This window comes from Eublepharis macularius, chromosome 9, assembly GCF_028583425.1.
Source record: "Eublepharis macularius isolate TG4126 chromosome 9, MPM_Emac_v1.0, whole genome shotgun sequence".
Classification (NCBI taxonomy): domain Eukaryota; kingdom Metazoa; phylum Chordata; class Lepidosauria; order Squamata; family Eublepharidae; genus Eublepharis; species Eublepharis macularius.
The window spans coordinates 62,218,326-62,238,727 of record NC_072798.1 but is presented as its reverse complement, the minus strand read 5'-3'; the positions used below and the strand labels follow the sequence as shown (position 1 = coordinate 62,238,727).

Here is a 20,402-nt window from a genome sequence, read left to right as displayed (position 1 = left end):
AAGGTTTTACGTAGAGGTTGGATAATATGAGAGATAGGATTGAGCCCTGTGGAACCCCACAAGATAGTTCCCATTCTGAAAATGGCTACCCTTTGAGTCTGTTCCATGAGAAATGATTTAAACCAGTCCAGGGCACATCCTTTGATGCCCACTTCTGTTTCTAGATGCCTCAACAGGATGGCATGGTCTACTGTGTCAAAGGCTGCAGACAGATCCAGGAGGAGCAATTTGTCTATATACAGACGGAGATCATCCACTAATGCTACCAATGCTGTCTCTGTCCCATGCCCTGGTCTGAAACCTGACTGGAAAGGGTCCAGAGCATTAGAGTTATCCAAGGACTGGAGTTGGTCAGCTACTGCCCTCTAGCAACAGAGCCCTTTAAAAAAAGGGGGGGCCTAGAAAACCCAGGAACACTGGGCTTACCACAGCTTCCTCTGGAGTGGCAGGCCTGCCTGCCTGGCCGTCCCGCCGCCGCAGCACCCTCTGGAGACCGCATTGGCCACGATGCACTTTTTATCCTGGTGCTCCTGCATAGCTGCACCAAGATAAAAAGTGCATTGTCGCCATTATGGCTTACCTTTTATATGGATTGTTTTAATGATGTACTTTTCTGTTGGTTTTAATGGCTTTTAATATGACATTTTAATTTTAATTTTTTTAATTTGTCAGCAGCCTTGGTGGACCTGTGTGGTCAGGTCAGAAACGTGGGGGTAAAAATCTTGTCAACAAATAAATAAATAAATAAATAAATAAGAATTTATTTATTTATCTGGGTAGTCTCCCAAGTATGCAGACACTCCAACCTTATCTGTGGGTAGCCTCATTTCACCGCCTTTGATATTAGAAAAAGTTAATGGTAGACCTGTCCTTTATAAATGTGTCTAATCCCTTGAATCCTATCTGTCTGATTTTTATGTTGTCCTTCCTGCAAAAAATTCAGGGCAATGTGACTAGCATCACTGGTTGCACCCCAGGTGTACTGAGAATGAGAAGCAAACATGGAAGGTATCCGACTGAAAACATAACAACCATCCTATCCTTATATTTAAAATCGGATTACTTCAATTTCTTTGCTATTTCTTCACAGCATGCCAGGGTGCAACCTGATATCGGCCACAACCTGTGCCCATTGGTTAGCAAGCTCCGCACAAAGGACATTGATGAAAAGAACTTTTCTTCTCTCCCCCCACCCCCCGCCTCCTTTTGTTATTTTAACGTTCCACTTGGTGAAAACTCTGAATAGCTCAAAAGTCTGCACGCTATGTTGTTTTACTGAATTTTGTTTGGTCTTCATACAACTAAATGTATTACATGGCTTTTGTTACGAATCATCGTAGGTATGTATCTTCCCCCCCCCCCCCCCCAATGAGTCATCCACTACAACATCAACTTCCCTTTCCTAAACCAGGCAGCACCATCAGTCCCCACCAGTGTATGTGTAAAATTAGGGGGAAAGTTTCAGGTAGGTGGCCGTGTTGATGTGCAGCAGAACAGCCGGTGCCGCTGGACTCAAATCCTTTGAATAAAATGTTAGCCGTGGGGTTTTGGGGGGGGGGGGGTACAGCTGCAAGCCGATTGGACTCGATTTGCAACCTGAGTGGGGATCGACCCTAAAGAAAGCAAGGAATATGAACCGCTGAGTTTTGCCGGAAGGAGCGCCGAGTAACCTGTTGGGAGGAAAGCATAAACTCAGGCGTTGCCGCGAGTGGACGGGACAGCCAAGGCGTTTCAGGCGAAAGTCGCCTGTTACTATGAAGAGACAGGGGAACAGAAACTTCTTCAAGCGGTCTGGAATGGCGAAATTTAAAAGGAAATGAGAGGCCCGGCTACCAATTGCATCGCATGCGCGCCGGAAGAGAAATCCCGCGAGCCGGGCGTCCATCTCGCCTTTCCGGAGCAAAGTGCTGGCCGCGGCGGGCTTTGGGGTGTGCAAGGGGTGCTCGCCCAGCGCGGACGAGGAAGATGGCGCCATTTGTGAGTCCCAGCGCTGTCGGCGGAAGCCAGGCTCCGAGTCTCGAGCAGCGTTGAGGTGCGTCAAGCTGTGGGGAAAGGCTTCCCTTTGCCATCGCTTGGAGACTGGGGCGGGGAGGGCATCTGACACATTCCGCCTACAACTCAGTCCTCCCCCTAGAGCCAAAACCAGATTTCTGGCCAGCCTGCTTGGTTCGCTATTTCTTTTCCCACCCAGCCGTTTCTGATAGACCGAGGAATAGCTGATTGACCGATGGTCCGCTATTTCTTTTCCCACCCAGCCGTTTCTGATAGACCGAGGAATAGCTGATTGACCGATGGTCCGCTTTTTCCTTGTTTGTGTGTCTGTGTTGAGGAGAAAGACTCCCGTATGTTCATATTGGCTTAGAACTATTTTACGGCTACAATTTCCAGAGTACTTTGAGGGATGTCCAAGTGGTTTCCGTGTGCTTTAAAAGGTGCATTGTGGCTCACCCTGGGAGCTGTTCCTTTAACTTGGTTTTATCTCTGCATTGTATATCCAATATGATGTATCAGTGGTTTTTCCTGAGAGTAGATCCAGAGGAGTTAGCCGTGTTAGTCTGTAGTAGCAAAATCAAAAAGAGTCCAGTAGCACCTTTAAGACTAACCAATTTTATTGTAGCATAAGCTTTCGAGAATCAAGTTCTCTTCATCAGATGCCTGATCAGGCATCTGATGAAGAGAACTTGATTCTCGAAAGCTTATGCTACAATAAAATTGGTTAGTCTTAAAGGTGCTACTGGACTCTTTTTGATTTTCCTGAGAGTATCTCTGTATATTGAAAGCTGATCCTGAATGGTGATTTCGATTTTGCATCTCTTCTGGTTTTTTCAGTAAGGAAGTTTCAGGTGGGTAGAGTGCTGGTGCGTAGTGGAAAAGCAAAATTCGAGTCCAGTAGCACCTTAAAGACTAACTAGATTTCCAAGGAATTAGCTATCTGATGAAGGGAGCTTTGATTCTCAGAAGCTCATACCCTGGAAATCTAGCTGGTCTGGATTTGAATCATGCTGTATTATAAGAAAATATCTTTGTAAAAGTATTAAATTATCCCATATTGTTTCTCTACATTTTTAAAGGAATATTACCACTGCAGCTTCAAATAGGAGCTTGGAACAAGTTGTTTGGCCTACAGCATGAGAAGTGATGTGGAAGATAAAATAACACACACAAGTAATAATGGAGTAGTGATATTTTCTGGATTGATTAGTTCTGTGTCAGCCTCCAGGTGGTGGCTGGAGATCCCTGGAATTACAACTAATCTTCAGGCCCCAGAGATCAGTTACCCTGGAGAAAAATGGCTGTTTTGCAAGGGAGACTCTACAGTATTATACACTGCTGAGGTCTCTCCCCTCTCCAAAACACCTCTTCCTAGGTTCCATCCCCAGGTCTCCAGGAGTTTCCCAACCTGGAGCTGGTAACCCTATAAGTTTCTGAAAAGTGGGTTTCACTATTAAGCTGTGAGAGGATAAGATGTTAGGCTATGAGCATAGACTCATTAGGTCCTTGCAGGTTCAAGGTGGAATTAGAGGACTGGAGAATAATGTAACCATTCATTATGGGCTTTCCTCCCTGGATCAATCTTTTATTGACAGTGGGTGATTTGTGGTTCATATGCAGAGCATTTAGTCCATCTATCATTTTGATTGAACAGTTGTTGCCACATGCAGTTTCTTCCAGTTAGCATATCTGTTGCCATTAAGATTGCTGTGAGAAATGTAATAATAAACAACAATCGTAAAATCCTGATGAAATACTTAGAAAAATTACAAAAGTATTCTTGCTGTTATTTCCTAATTCCAACTGCCATTCAATACATCATCAATACACACAGTCTTCATATGAAGTGCTAGTGCAAAGTCATGATGGTATCACCTATGAACAATTATTATTTCTGAAGTCCATCAGTATTCTTGGAATTTTCTCAAGAAGTTCATAGGGTCAGAATTCAAGTATAGGTCCAGACACGTGCAGGTTGGATAAGACCATCTTTTGGGCCGATTGGGTCATTTGGGGGAGGTCCCGTTTCTGAGTCTTTTTCAGAGATGGTTATCACACCGACGTAATTCTCAGTTTTCAGAAGCCTTTATATAAAAGCATATGATTTAAGAAATATTCATATATACGCTATAACAAGATTTGCAAAGCATTAATATTGCACTTAGTCCCATTTAAACTCCACTCAAAAAAGCATCCGGTGCTGCTCCTAGAGAAGGCTGCGTGTCATCAAAGCCTCAAACCAACTTTTATCTAAATTACTCACAGCTGGCAACTGAATGTAAATTTAAAGTGACAGATAGCCAGGATTGCCCTCCATTAGAGAAAACATGCATAGTCATTAGTGACTTTCAAACCTCTGGGGACCAGGGTATTCAATTTGTATATCCAAAAGGCTTCACGTTGCAAAGAAAATGTTTGAAACATCGAAATATGAAGAGGTATGGCATGGGAAGGTGGTGTACTCAACTCTCCGTATACATGTATGTACTGTCAAGTTTCAGCTGACTTAGAGCAACCCCTGCAAGGAGCTTTCAAGGCAGTTGAGAAGCAGAGATGGTTTTCTACTGCCTTTCTTTCCTGTTGTCCTTGTTCAGCTCCCATCCAAGTTATGTCCAGGCTTACTTCTGAGATCTGTTGAGATTGGGCTATACCGTGCTGCCTTCCCTCCCTCAGCTCCAATTATCATTCCAACTTAAAAATCAGAACTCCCATCATTCCACTTTATATGTGAATGGGACCAGATGCGCTTGAAATAACAAGGGAACCAGAATACATCCTTGCCAAACCCTTTTGTAGTCTTAACTGAAATGGACAATTGATCATCTAACCTTTAAGGCGGTATCAGTATAGACACCTTTAATGCTATCTAACAGCCACTTATCTGTATTCAAATTATTTAATTTCACAGATAATGTCTTAGAATCAAATCAAATGTCATGCTGCCTTAAGATTGATAAATAGAGCATATATTTGCCAACATAGTTCATTCAGGTATTTATTCAGACATATGAATAAACAAATGAGGCTTACACCCATCACTAGGGGTGTGCAGGGATTTCCTGCTTCAGGTTTCCTGCTTTGAGTTTACCCGAAGTGGGAAAACAATTGGGAATAACCTGAATCCAGAAGCGGCAAGCCGCTTCGAGATTGAGGTATTTAAACCGCTTCGGTATGCTATGTAAGGATTTGGAGCACACCGAAGTGAAAAGGCTAGGGGAAGCATTGTTCCAGTTCAGTACCCTGATTTACCTGGCCGGCAGGCAGGCACCCTCGCCGTTGCTCCAGCTCACTAGTGTAACTCGCCAGTCAGCTGGAGCAAGGGCGCAAACTTTAAAGCAGCGCGGGGTGTTTTAAAATTTAAACCCCCACACAAAGTTTAAACCTCCGCCAGTCAGCTGGAACAAGGATGTGGGGTTTAAATGCGCCCGAAGCTTTCTGAAGCGACCTGAATCACTTTGGAAAGCTTTCATTCAAGATTTCCAAATCAGGCCCACAATGCTGTGCCTGATTTGGAAATCCTGAATCGTTCCAAATTGGGTCTGATTCAGGTATTTATCCCGAATTGGAAACCTGAATAGCACACCCCTACCCATTGCTATCTAATTTTCCATAACTGTAAGGAGATTCCTTACAGCACGCAATGTATTACCAAGTTGTTTCTCCTCGCTTTATTTTTAAAATATTCATTGCTACCTTGCCTCTTCAGTATTTGATTTATACATTATTAATAATTGAAAGGCTTTTTTGCTTATTGTACACACAGGTAAAACGCCTTGGATTTCCCATGCCATTTTATTCCCAGGATGATTTCTACAAACAATATTTGAAAATGATAACAAATATTATCATCTTAAGTGTACTTATTTGTATTTCTTTATCTTTCTGGATTGTGTCCATGACAGCAAGCACTTATTATGGTAAGACTTATATAGTTACTTTTTCTTTATATGTTACAAGTTGGTGTGTTCAGATACCCATCTTAGTCACCAGAGTTTACTTCCAGTTAAGTGTATCATGAATGCAGGATGGTGGTTAGAAGATGCAGTCAGCCATTGGCTGCCATTGTATTGACAGGCACTTAGTTCTCATTTATAGCCTAAAGTTAAAAGACTCTGAGCAGTTTAAAGAAACAGCTTATTTCTTTTTCAAAATCTGTGGTTTCATCTGTGTCTTGCTCATCTGTCTCTGTTAATTTTTGTAATTTATTTTTTATAACCAAAAATAAATGAGTGTGAGAGAAGAAAATGGCATCCCCCCCACCCCCGGGCGATTTCTCATGCCTAGTTTTGTCACTCTCGTACATCCCCTCGTGAGCCACTATCCACCCCTCCCATCATTTTCATCATCCTCAACCCTGTTGCCAGCCAAACCCCTGATCATGGGTGTGGGGGAAAGTGCTGAAGCAGAAAGGACAACTTGCCTGCTTTCTACTCCAAAACTCTGGCCACCACCCACCTGCTGATGAGTATGGAGGGGAAAGTTATCCCAGCTCTCCCCATCAGCAGGCAGTAAGGCCCTTGGAGCAGAATGCATGCAGGATGCCTTTTCTGCTTCCATGCTCCTTCTCCTTGCCACTCAGCTGATTGGGACAGGGAGGCTCCAAGCATTGTTGCTTCTGCCTTGTCTTCTCCCCCTTTCCACTTGTGCCAGTACTCCTAACACTTTCTCCCCAGCTTTCTTCTCTTTGCTACCCTCAGGTCATTGTCATTCTGCTGCTTTTCTCCCCTCTGTATCTTAAAAAAAAAACCTCTGTTGTAATGCTAATCAAGATCTTATGAGACCTTGGCCAGCTTTTTGTCTGTTTAAATTTTGGGTTTAGGGTTTAAAACACATTTTTAAAGAAATTTTCAGATTTTAATGCAACCCTGGAGGTTCTCCAGGATTTATAAAAAGTAAAAATATTAACACCCCCCTCCTGGTTATCTGAATATGACACCACTGTATCGATTTTTTTTATCCTTACCCTGACATCAGTGTTCAGAATTAGATATAATAATAACATTCGATTTATATACCGCCCTTCAGGACAACTTAACACCCACTCAAGAGGTTTGTTATTATCCCCATAACAAAACACCCTGTGAGGTGGGTGGGGCTGAGAGAGCTCTGGGAAAGCTGTGACTGACCCAAGGTCACCCAGCTGGCTTCAAGTGAAGGAGTGCGAAATCAAACTCGGTTCTCCAGACTAGAGTCCCGTGCTCTTAACCGCTACACCAAACATGAGTATCGTGTTTGTAAAGTACCAGGAATTAAACCAGAGGAAACTTGGTCCAGTTGTGTAAAGAGTTCAAAATGCAGGCAAAGGTCTCATGATTTGTGATGCATAGCCTTTTTAAGATTCTTGAAACTGTTTTACAGGAAAATAAAATCTTGCTTTTCTGGTTTTCTAAATGTTGTTTTTAACAACTTGTCTAGGTACTTTACGACCTATTTCTCCATGTCGCTGGCTCTTTTCAATTTTAATTCCACTGATGATTGCTTCACGAGGCTTTAAGAAGAGAAGTCTAGATCATGGTGGAGCAATAGGAGGTCAGTTATTAAGAATTTGGCTATTGCATATACTTCTCTTTAATATTTTTTTTCATTTTTCCATGGAACATTTAAGTATTTGTTTTTTAAACTTTACTGTTCTTAGGCTACATCATATTACCTTTGTAAATAAAGTGCTGAGAAAATCATATGACTTCCCTGGTAGTTGCTGGCTGGGCTACGAATCAGCAGTCTGCTGTTTCAAATCTCACTAGTGTTATGAACTCAGTATTTGGCCTTCAGCTGTATTGTGGGGATAATAATAACACTGACTTTGTTCACCACTCTGAGCGGGGCACTAATCTTACTAGAAGAGCAGTATACAAGAGCAGTTGTTATTATTGCATTCTGAAGTTATTTTCATTGCAAGCTGTTGTACTTGGGAACCTTTGCATTAGTGCTCAGAACCACAAGTCCTTAGCTCTGTAGTCAGAAAATGGGTCACCTTTATGTGTGAGAATAATAAACCGGATCCCTTGGAAGATTTCTGTGGACAGAAGATATCTGTGGTGTGTGATTTTTGTGGCTTTGACCCCAAGCTGCAGCCCAAATGCCCCCGACATGCTGCTTCTTGAAAACAGGAACCCCAAATATGATTTCAACAAATTCCAATACTATGCTACTGTTGTATATAACATAGAGATGATTTCTGGCAAGATTTACAGTCTGTTAGGTTTAGAAGATAGAGACAGAGAGAGGTTTACTTTCAGGGAATAGCAATATAATATTGATTAGGAATCTATTGAGTCACGGTGAAATTAGCAACTATAATCGGGCTAGTGTTCAGGAAAGACAGAATTGGGTTTGAAGGAGGGACTTAAAGGAGAAGAGGAAAAATGTTTAGGAAGTATTTTTTGCCATCTGCTGTTGGTAGTTGGTTTGAGGGGAGATGCTGGCCATGTGATAATTTCATCTAATTGTTTTAGTAGGGGCGTAAGACTGCTATTTTGTGATTCATTTCCATATTCCACCTCCTTTTCTAGTAAACAGGATCTAATTTTTGGAGGGGATTGTGTGTACATATGCACATGTATTTATAGATGTGATTGTGCAGATTCAGCATTTTCCCTCTGAGGCGGAGGACATCTTGGGTGTTTCCCTTCGCCCAATCAGGGAGGCAGGAAGTAGAATTTTTTTTTTCCTTCCTCTTCCTATTGGCGTCTGGAACACCCCACTCTCCAGTTCTTTCCTGCCTCCAGGGAGAGCAGTTGCTTAGGCAGTTCTCTCTGCCTATCTTCCCTATTCTGCTACTTCTGCTATTTTTTCCTCTCCAAGCCCTTGCTATCTATTCTCTTTTCCTCGTCTTGTCTCATTAGTCTCCTCTCTGTGTCCTGCTCCCTCCTTTTCTTTATTGCTTGGATCTTACTGAGGGCCCCCCCCCCCCGAGATGGAAGCCAGGGACTCCGACGGGAGCTTTATGGATGCCGAGGAGGAGAGCTCGGCAGCGGCGATTCCATCCGAGACCCTGAGCGACCTTCCCGGTACCGTCCTGCCCCTCGGGCTGGAACGGAATCCCGGCACCTTTCCGGCTAGCCAGCCGTGTATTTCTTCAAAGAAGCATCCCAGAAGAGCTCAGGAGCAAAGACCGACATCGCGCGCTCGCCGGCAAGAAGAGGCGATACAGCATCTCCTGGACATCGAAGCAATAGAGCCGATGGTACACCACGAGGCGGGTCTGGGGGTCTATTCCATCTTTTTCACGGTCCCGAAGAAAAACGGAGATTGGAGGGCAATCCTGGACTTAAAGTTTGTGAACCAATTCATTCAGCTGAAACATTTCAGAATGGAAACGTTGCACTCCATCTCTGAGGCTCTCAGGCAGGGGGACTTTATGACCTCAATAGATCTGACCGAAGCTTACCTACACATACCCATTCATCCTTCCCACAGACGCTTTCTGAGGTTCTGCGTTGGTGGGCGTCATTTTCAATTCAGAGCGCTCCCCTTCGGTCTCGCCACGGCACCCCGGGTGTTCTCAAAAGTCTTGATCAATCCCATTGTTCAGCTCCGGGAGTCTGGGATTCACATCCATCCCTACTTGGACGACATCCTCCTACGGGCACACTCGAGAGAGAAGGTGACCCAGGACACGTGGACGGCTGTTCGCTGCCTCCAGGCTCATAGTTTCCTGATAAACATGGAAAAGTGCTCCATCTTTCCATCACAAAGGCTACATCATTTAGGGATGATAATAGACACCAAGAGGGGTCTCATCCTCTTGCCTCAGGAGAAGATTCTCAAAACCAAGGACTTGATCAGGTCAGTGATTCAGGACAGATCCACGCCATTACTAAAGCTGGCCAAAGTGATGGGCACCCTTGTAGCCGCGTGTGAGGCCATCTATTGGGGTCGCTTCCATTCCCGGGTCCTACTCAACTTCCTACGTCCATTCCAATTTCGGATCATGTCCAAGCTCGACTGCCTGGTAGCAGTCCCCTGGGAGGTCAAGGAGAGTCTCAGGTGGTGGACCAGGGACTCAAACCTACGTCAGGGGAAGTCCTTCCTGAACCACCAGTCGGTGCAACTGTTCACGGATGCAAGCCTATCGGGCTGGGGAGCAACCTTAGACGAACACCCAGCACAAGGTTCTTGGTCCAAAGAGGAGTCACGTTTACCCATCAACATCCTGGAAATCAGAGCAATCCGCCTGGCTCTAACTCATTTCTCCAACTCGATACAGGGAAAGCACATCTTGATAAGGACAGACAACGTCTCTGCAAAATCCTACAGAAACAGGCAAGGGGGCACCAGGTCCTCCAGGATGCACAAGGAAGCGATGGAAATCATCTCGTGGGCGGAGTCGAATCTCCTTTCCATCCAAGCGGAACACATCAAAGGGACAGCCAGCCTATAGGCAGACTGGCTGAGCTGACAGTCCATCCTCCCAGGGGAGTGGTCCTTAAAACAGGTGACATTCCTCCTGGTTACGGACAGACTCGGGGACCTGTTTGCTACACATCTGAATCATCAGACTCCCCGCTTCCTGTCGAGGTACTTTCACCCGCTGGCGGAGGGAACCGACGCCCTCTCGGCCCCCTGGCCAGAGGGTCTGCTGTATGCCTTCCCTCCTCTTCTGGTCCTCCCGAGACTACTACGGAGGATAGCAGAGTCAGACACGGAAGTGATAATAATCGCCCATGGTGGCTTGCAGAAAGCCACCTAACGAGTTCATGGTAGAGGCAAGAATTAAACCTGCTTCAGAGCTCATTCTTGCTACTGTGTGTCATTTCATGAAATGGTATAACATGAGTGCAGGTCTGGATGCAGTTGGTTTGGTGAACTGAGAGGGAAGAAAGACTCTCAATTGGCAGAACAGGAAGATCTATGACACACAGGTGGAAATTATAGAGGGAGATGAGAAATAAGAACAGAAATGAACAGTGAGAAGAGAGGGTATCAATAGAAACTGAAATCAGATCAATCCAAAGAGAATGTAAAATTTGGGTGTTAATTGCTGTATTTGGAAACATTGTTTCTGCCATCTAAAAAGTATGAAGTATTAATGTACATTTTAATCTGTCATCAACTTGCATAGATGGGTGTGGTGTTCTCCTGTTATATTTTCAATTGTGAAGAAAACCAAAGTGGATACATTTTTATCCTGCTCTTGAATGCTATAATCTATGTAGACTTTAGATAGAAAAACAATATTATTGATATGTACATCATTTTAATCTAGGCTGATCTTTAATATTTTGAACTGTTTTTGAGTTCAGAAAGTCCAGAAGCAACTTGGCAACGAAGGTAATAACTATTTTCACTTTTCCTTCCTCAGGTTTATTAGTTGGATTTATTCTTACTGTTGCAAATTACAGCTTTTTCAGTGCCTTGCTCATGTTTTTCATTACATCCTCCAAACTCACCAAGTGGAAAGGAGAAGTAAAAAAGAAAGTAGATTCTGAATACAAAGAAGGTAAGGGTTAGGACTAGGGATTTTTTGCTTGTCAGTCTGTTTTTCCAGTCTCCTAAACTGCTTTCAGTTTCTATCATTTTAAACATTTTAATTGATTTTATTGTCTATATACCATCTTGGGTCCCATGTGGGAGGAAACATAACATAGACAATCTAAATATAGTTCAAAACTTAGTTTTGAGTCAACTGATTACTCTCAGTTCATCGTTTAATTAAAGGAGTGAAAGTATGCACTTCATGAATGATACCGTATAAATGTCTTTATTCTGTTTTTTCTTCTCATTAACAATTAGCTGGATGAATATTATAAAGTACAACTCATAATAGCAGCATCAAATAAGTTAGCATAGTGATTGTGCTCTTTGCTACTAGTTAAGGAAAACTCATGGTGAAGTAGACATAAACAATTTAAGCAATGAGCTCTTCAGACCTACCTATGATTCCCTTTGTGCCTTCAGTGATGCATTATCTTGTGATTTGCCTATTTGTACACAGGTGGGCAAAGAAATTGGGTGCAAGTTTTCTGTAATGGTGGTGTACCTGCAGAACTGGCTCTACTGTACATGATTGAAAATGGACCAGGTGAAATTCCAATCGACTTTTCCAAACAGTATACTGCATCCTGGATGTGCTTGTCACTCCTGGGTGCTTTGGCTTCCTGTGCTGGGGATACATGGGCATCAGAGATTGGTACTGTCATGAGTCATGAACCTCGGTTAATAACAACCTGGGAAAAAGTTCCAGTAGGTAAGATCTGAATTTTTATTTTTGTTTCCAGAAATCATCTCTACTTGAAAGGGTAGTGGGCTGTGGGAGAACTTCCTTTTGTTTTCTCAGATGCATCGAAGTACAGCTCTTTTAGCCTTGAATTCAGCCTTGACAGGTTGCTTTTTGTTATCTTGGTTCTAACTCAGCCCATTAATATGAGGTTACATTCTCAAAGTCATACCACAGTGTTATTGGTAAAATAGGTGGGAAACATCATGGCTGTTTGTGGGTCTTACTCTCTAGTATGAGCCTTTCTTTATGTAGATTAATGTAGATGTAACCAATGACTTTGTCAGAACAGACTAGCCAATGATATTCCAAAATATCTTTCAGACAGGAAAATATTTGTGCATGAGTATTAACAAAAGAAGCGGAGTATTTTATTTGGCCACATTCTACAAACCTGTATGTACTGGTTTGTACACAGATTGTTCTTATGCACACATGCTTCTTCCTGCTTCATCTCTTACACAGGGTGACCCATATCTTCTTGATTTGGTAAGCCTTCAAACTTCACTTTGCTGTGACAACAGAATGCAGGAATCTGGGCCAATTGCAGGTTGCTTCGTCCCTGCAAATCTGAATTCTAAACTGGCAGTTTATCCCATGAGAACAAGTGATGCTTGTGCCAGCCACAGGCAGAGATTTGTCATGACATCTGCCATTATATATTGCAGAGTAAATTGCGACATTCTTTGAGGCACTGAATTTCTGTCTCAAAGCCCAGTCACCTATACCCTTCTGCTTTATCTCAATCAATCTTGATCATCTTGGTTCCAATGTTTTAATAGATCTGTTGTGAATTTTTATAGTGTATATCATGGCCATTTAATAACCATGGTAAAAGATACAAAATGTGTCATTGGCTAACTATGGGCACCCCTTTCTCTTATGCAGATTTCCTCTATCACTTGCTTGGTCAGTATTAACCATAGTGGATCATTTTATCTACACCAAACACTAACTTTTAACTAGGGTACACTAACCATGGTTAATGTTGACATTGATACAGAGCTTGGCAACAAGTTTCTGTGGAGGCATCTTACATAAGCACTCCATTTATGAGAATCATTCTCTTTTGACATTGGTACCATCTTTTACCTAAATAAATACCAGTGATCAGGTCTTTTTTTCTGCCAGAATGTTCTGGTACAGCATTCCAGCAGCTCTGCAAAGTAGTCACGTGTTCGGGTAGCCCTGACCAGCTTGCAAGGGAAAGGAGCTCTAACTCCCACTTTTCAGCTGGTCGGGGGAAGTTTCCCCCACCAGCTGAAGAGCGGGGGTTAAAAGAGCTCCTTTCTGCTTGGCAAGCAGAGGAGGGGGATTCCCCTCCTCCCAGCTGAAGCTGGAGAAGCCCCAAATGAACTTTAAACAGCTGAGAGGAGGGGGGAATCCCCCTCCCAGCTGAAGCCTGCCTCCCTCCCTTTCTCTTTCCCTGTCTGTCTGTCTGTCTGTCTGTCTGTCTCCTCCTCCCTCCCTCCCTCCTGGAGGGGTGGCTGCACCATGCACGATGATGTCACTTCCCAGAAGCGCCATCATCGCACAGTCCCAGGAGTGCGCGCACATGTGTAGTGACAGGGATGCTGCTCCTTGCCAGGAGTTGCCCCGAGTGAGAGTTTCCCCACCTCTTTCACCAGAAAAAAAGCCCTCTCAGTGACACCTCTACAGACCAAAGATTTTCAGACCTGTCTAATGGGGTTCAAATACAAGTTAAGGTTATCAATGGAGGGAAAGGGTCTGTTTCAACTACATTAAGTCAAATATTTTCTTTCAGACCCACAGTAAAACAACAAGTAAAATATCAAATTAATTTTGAATCACTAATCTAATGCTAATATATAATGTACTAATGCTAATGTATCCAAAGGTTTAGGAGCTCATATCTATGAATTCTGGTTAATCTCATGAGTGGTGACTCTAGCAATCATCTCATTGGAGAAGCAGATATTAAAAGAGTTCCAATCAGAAACATAAGGAAGTATTTAGAAAGCTCCTGCCTCAATTAGTGCAAGTTATCATACAGGTGGCCTATCTTTCTTTTCTGCTTATACTAAAGGCAATATAAAGCTTCTGTCTCATATCTCAGTTTGTGCTGGGCACGTAAAGTAATAAAAATCTTTTGGGAGAAGGCTTTCTGTAAAACCTGCAGAATTGCAAAAGCACCCTGAACCCAAATTAGCACTTCAGATTTCTTACAGATCTTTTTACATAATCTTAATGTGTGAATCTCTGAATTAACAACTCTAGCAGTGCATTTAACTTACCCAATATTGGAAGTCCAGGATGCAGCTTACAATAGGCACGTAATATGGCTGCTTGATAAATTGATCCACTAAATGAGACCAATAAGAAATTCTGATGCCTTTGATACCATTTGGTAACCATTTATCTTAAATGCAAAAGCTGATCCAAGTGTAGTTCATCCTTCATGCAGTAAGTGTTCCTTGGGAGATATTTTAGTGATACAGCATATCCTTGAATATGTATTAACAAATCATAATAGTATATTGCAATGCTGAATATTCCTAAATATTACAAGAAATTGGGACTGTTATATCTTGATTAGCCTGAAGTGTTTGCTGTGAGCTCCAAGATCCTGTTTCTTAATTCTTTTGTTCTGTTGCTTATTTTGGTTTTAGAGAATTGTTAATGACTTTAAAGAAAAGCAAGACTCTACCTACCAGCAAATGAGCATTGGAAATGTACACATGGTTTAGTTCTTGGTCTATTAAATGTATGCTCTGAAACTTTTAGATTAATTTCAGTGTGTTTTTTATTTAGGTACCAATGGTGGTGTCACTATAGTGGGCCTAATCTCAAGCCTACTTGGGGGCACATCAGTAGGAGTGGCTTACTTCATTTCTCAGCTGATCTTTGTGAATGATCTGGATATATCTGCTCCACAGTGGCCAATTATTGTGTTTGGTGGAATGGCTGGCTTACTGGGATCAGTGATTGATTCTTACTTGGGAGCAATAATGCAGTATAGTGGTAAGCTTTTAATATTATTTTTAGGGTTGGTATAAAAGTGGTATACCCTACCTCTTCAAAGGTCATAAGCCTCAGTTATTTTAATTTCTGATATCTTCAATACTTTGGGAGACCTGTTGATAACGGTTGAATTCAGATCATTAAGGATTAGTACTGAAAAAGCTGCAAGTCTGTGATGAATGTGTAAGCACTGATTTTTTTTTCTCCACATACTTGTCTCCTTCATATGAGAATTGTTTTGTAACCTCTTTGATGTACTGACCAACAGAAAGGAAATCATAAGTGTAATGATTTGCTTATTTTTTAAACCTTTTATAACTGTTGCCTTTGGACCTTTAGTTCAGCTCCACCTTATGTTACCTTAAACGTTTACCTCAGGAGGGCCCAGGTCCCTATCAAAGGCAGAGGGAAGAGGCAGGGCCATTTCTAGCACTCTTTGGCCTTTTTGGGAGGACTCATAGAGGCATTGCCTGGCAGCAACCACCGCATGACTTGCTACCATCCAACTTGCATGACTCACTCAGGCCTGGCTGCTTGCTACTGTTCCAACGGCAGCTACCCCACAAAAACCAGTTTTGTGTAGTGGTTAGAGTTTCAGAGTAGGAACTGGGAGACCCAGATTCAAATCCCTACTTTGCCATGGAAGTTGACTGGGTGACCTTGGGCCATCACACACAATCAACCCACCTACCTCACATGATTGTTGAGAGGGTAAAATCGAGGAGAGGAGAATGATTTAAGTTGATTTGGATTCCCATTATAAAGAAAGGCAGGGTATAAATGAAGTTAATAAATATAGCTGAAGACTGGAGGCAAATAAAAAGTCAGTTGGTTAGTGGGTGGGAAGGAGAGAAGGAAGCACTAAAAGCTGAGAGGCTACAGTGGCTTTCAGAGAAGAGAGTGAAGAAATAGTGGGGGGGATGGACAAGATGCCCCGTTGCAGGTCCCTTACTTGTAAAGAACAGATGAAAAGTAATCACATCTTATACTGTAGAATTGATTCTACATTTCATGTGTTTGTTTATTGCTTCTGCTGAAGGCACTGAAAAGCAAGTGAGTTGCTTCATTATCTCTGGTCATTATTTGTGGGGTGTCATACAGATTCAGTTAATTCCACATATCCTGATTATTGATAAAGAAATTTGCCCAACAAATTGATCTCAGTGTTTTCCCCCTCAGGTTTAGACACGCGCACTGGAATGGTCGTCAACCATCAGACAGAAGACACAAAGCACATATCTGGAAAACCTATTCTAGATAACAATGCAGTGAATCTTTTCTCTTCTGTAGTTATTGCCTTGTTGTTGCCTGGTCTAGCATGGGGGGTTTGGCCAAGAGGATGAAGTCAAGGTATTTATTCTCATGCACATATCCTGAAAAGACAAGCTGAGACTGAAGGATTCCCTACAAGGCACTTTATAACTCTGAGCTGGAGAGGTTTTTTTGCAACTTTTATGAAAGCAGAAATTTTTAGATGACTAAGAATGGACTATCTACAGCGGCTGCAGTCATTGCTGGCAGAGTAGACTAAAGAAGCGGTGTTGATTTGACATCTGCTTCTCTGTAACAGAATGCAGTTCTCACCAGAATTATGAGTCACTACTTTTGAGTGTTTGATCTATACTCATTCCCTGTAGTCTGCCAAGTAAGGGAGTAAGAGCTGGGAAACTAAGTTTATTAATTTGTTCATAAAACCAAGCAGTGGAGCTCCGAATTTTGCAGTTGCTGCATTGTTCTACTATAGGAGGATTCTGAAATCTTGCATTTCTCTTGCTGGAAGAGGGAAGCATTTATATGTTGGGTATTTTCTACCTGTGCTTTTAAGACATGTTTGGGAAGTGACAACGTTTGAGTCTCAGGTGATTGACTTTCTAACAACAAAACACTTCTGTACAGTAAGAATATATATTCCTTGTCAATGTTAGCTTTTGAATGCATGTATGATGTTTCTTTTGGCCGGAATAATACTAAATTATTGATGTATAAGGATTAAGAGTGTTTGTTTTGGAGATGGTTAATCTCTTTGTAATTTATTTGGTTTATTGGCTAAAATTTTATCCTGATATATTGAGCAAAAGGTGTTCTTCACATTGTTCTGAGTAGTACTTTTTTGTTTGTGTTTTTTACCTATAGATAGTGGTAATAACTAAAGTGAATCTTCAGATTATCATGAAATGCAATTCTTATTTTGTATGTTAAATGGTCACTCTAGAGCTGGGTTTCTGTGCTTTGGGGAAAGGGTTATTTTTAGCCTTTGCTGTTGTGATGAACTGTGATAACAGTTGCAGTTCAGTAACACAGAGTGTAACTCTTTTTACTATAGGAAACTTGCATTGATGACATCAGTGAGTTTGATTATAAGGGCCAAAAAATACTCAATACTCAATATCATTTTTATTCATGCAGACCCATTTTCCAAGGTAAATTTGAGATTTTACTGTAATTTCATGTGTGCTGCAGAGGCAAACACATGGCATTTAATATTTAAAAAGGAAAAAAACCTTATACAATAAAAAGTGTATACATGTTAGATCTGTCAAGTGTAAGTGGAGTAGCTCTCATGGAAATCAACTATTTCCAACACCACAGCCTGCTATGCATCTGTGGAGGTAAGTGGGAGGGCAGATTTTTCAAAAGTTGTCCCTCCCCTTTCTGCTGGCAGAAATGTCTTCTACCAGGGGAAATATGGTTAGGATCTTTGTTTTAAGAAAGTTATGGTGCTGTTAAATACCTATGCAATTTGCCTATATTAAGCAGTACCTATAAATCTAGTGAAGAGTTTCTATTGAGAAGTAATGTAGGCAATAGTACTATAATACAAGGCTAATTGCAAAACAATTTGTAAATGTTGGTTATAAAGATACTGCCTTGGAATGCATTCTTTCCTATGACAGACGCTGTTTTATGTTAAGCATAATTTGAGGAAACAGTGTTTCTATAGTAAAGTGTTAACACTGAGTATGATAAATTAAATAGAGCATTCTAGGACAACGTGCTAATTGTACTAATATTGCATAATTGCCAGTCTGAAAAAGTTATGGGATGATGGTAAAGAGAAAAAATGAAAAGTGCATGTAGGTGACATATGATAAGAAGAGTTGATGGGACGGAATGAGCTGGCAGAATGTTGTTCTATGCATGTTGCTGGGACAAAGAAACCATAAGAAAGTGTGATCAAGTGGTAAAGGGATGGAAAAGTAGGATAAACTGATTGATATATAACAATATCTTTAACAAGAGTAAGTAAGAAGGAATGCATTTGCTTTGCCTCGGTGCCCTTGCTTTGGGCTAAATGAGGCTGTAGCTACCTCTGTTGAAAACGTGGGTAAGTTTTTATCATCAAGATGAGGCCTTGTATAATTTTGTTAGTGTGTTCAAATAAATCTGATTTTACAATCATATTGAAACTAGTATTTTTCCTATTATATACATAAGTCAATCAAGCACTCTTGCTTACAAAATTTATTGTGCTTTTAAGTTAACCTCTGTTCCCCATAGATTCTGAGTCAAGCACAGCATTTCCCACACTGGTTTCTTTGGGGAACAGTTACAAAACTACTTACTTAAGCAGTTCAAATGTGTACCTTTCCTTTCAGTATCAACCTCTTAAAAACAGATTGGTAAACTGTAAGCAACCTCCCAATCCCTGAAGCCGTTTGGGCTTAGGAAAAAAAATCCATTCATAATAAGGCAAGAAATGAGCAGAAAAAAACATGTGATACCTTAAAGTGAGCAGTACTTTTGGAGCATGAAGGGATGGGGAAAATGTCACAGCTGAATTAGCTTTCAGTTGTGTTTACCAGTTGTTCAAATTGCAAAGGCAGGAGGAAGTTGGGCTCCTTTTATAGCTTTGCTGTACCAAACAGTCTTGGTTTAAATAAGTGCTAAGTAGAAATGGTGAAAGATTCTACCATTAAGGATGCTCAAGGGGGCACTTGAGGTGGGTTTTTCGTCCTAATCTAAATCAGACTGAGTTATTAAACCTATTTCTATATAGGGTTATCAAGAAACATTTCTTTATAAGAAGAGGGGGAAAAGAGAGGGAGAGGTGCTGAAAAAACTATATGCAGATAAACATAGTTAATTTAATATTGGGAATTCTTCCAGATGGGAAGGCTGGGTAGACATTAAATATAAAAATACTGTAGAGCAGTCATTGCCTGCTGTAACTTTCAGTTGAATCATCTATGCTCAACCTTATTTTGCAGGCACCTTCAGCTCTTCAAGAAGTGTGAAGTGGAAAGTAATAAATGGCTTCTAGTAGCATAAATTGTTGTCATGATAGATGTGTTCATTTCATTGACTGTCATAGGCACTTGGAAGTATCCAAAGTAGGTGGTACTTCCCTCCATCCTCTCCTCCAAATTCAAGAAATGGATTTAAAACTATAATGTTAAGTATGGGAAAAGTCAACATCTTCATATGACTTACTACAAGCAACAAGATTGCCCTTCTCTGGCAGCAGTGCCTTGACATTGAAGGACTTCTAAAATGCAATTTAGTAGACCACTTTCAGACTAGTTTAGTTGATTTCATCTCTCTAATAAATAATGGAGGTAGCTTTAATTAGAGGAGAAATTAAGAATCCCTCCCTTGCCTGTGAAATAAAAGTCTGAAGCAAATAAATAAATAGATAAAATTAATTCAGAGGCTACTGATTCCTTGTGGCATCCATCACATGCAGAATATCACTCAAACTTCTTGAGCCAAACTTAAATGCTTTTTCTCGTGTTGACTCAACCCAGGAGGTCCGAGGCGGAGTACACATGCTTCAGTTGGACAAAGACACACTGTTCTTCTCACTTCTACATCTGTCACTTTAGCAGCATCATGAGGAATCGTCTCTGCTGGATATCTGAACTAGGCTTTTGGGCCATCTTTCTAGATATTTCAAATCTCAGACTGTTTTGGCAATTGTCTCTAGAGCTTCCCTTCTGGCTTGTTTGGTTGTCTGCTCTGGTCTTTTTTGTGTGGGTTTTTACTTTTGGCCTTTGACTGTATTTAAGTGTTGTCTGAAATGTAGTGCTCGACTTCTCCAGTGCATATGGATATTCTCTTGCCTTTTTTGCCCAGGATAGGGCCATAGAGTAGATTCTTTTTCTCATCATCAGATTAATTGTAAACCACTTTGTGGGAATGATCTCTCTCCAATGATACCATGGCCATTGCTTCATCTCATACTTCAGACTTTACATCTTCAATGGTCACA

General features: G+C 41.5%; 1 protein-coding gene across 2 annotated transcripts in view; it reads left to right on the top strand.

Annotated features, from left to right (window-relative positions):
* Nucleotides 1-19,836, top strand: part of TMEM19 (transmembrane protein 19) — a 46,431-nt gene extending 26,595 nt beyond the window's left edge. The window contains exons 1-7 of one of the 2 annotated variants that reach the window (XM_054989247.1): nt 1,691-2,032; nt 5,756-5,909; nt 7,408-7,521; nt 11,297-11,434; nt 11,930-12,181; nt 14,984-15,193; nt 16,373-19,836. In XM_054989247.1, the coding sequence (XP_054845222.1) occupies nt 5,777-5,909; nt 7,408-7,521; nt 11,297-11,434; nt 11,930-12,181; nt 14,984-15,193; nt 16,373-16,536 (1,011 nt within the window). In that variant the 5' untranslated portion in view covers nt 1,691-2,032; nt 5,756-5,776 and the 3' untranslated portion in view covers nt 16,537-19,836. Of the gene's footprint in view, nt 1-1,690; nt 2,033-5,755; nt 5,910-7,407; nt 7,522-11,296; nt 11,435-11,929; nt 12,182-14,983; nt 15,194-16,372 lie in introns of those variants that run through there. The other variant, XM_054989248.1, reaches the window with a different exon arrangement.
* The last annotated feature ends 566 nt before the right edge of the window (nt 19,837-20,402 follow it).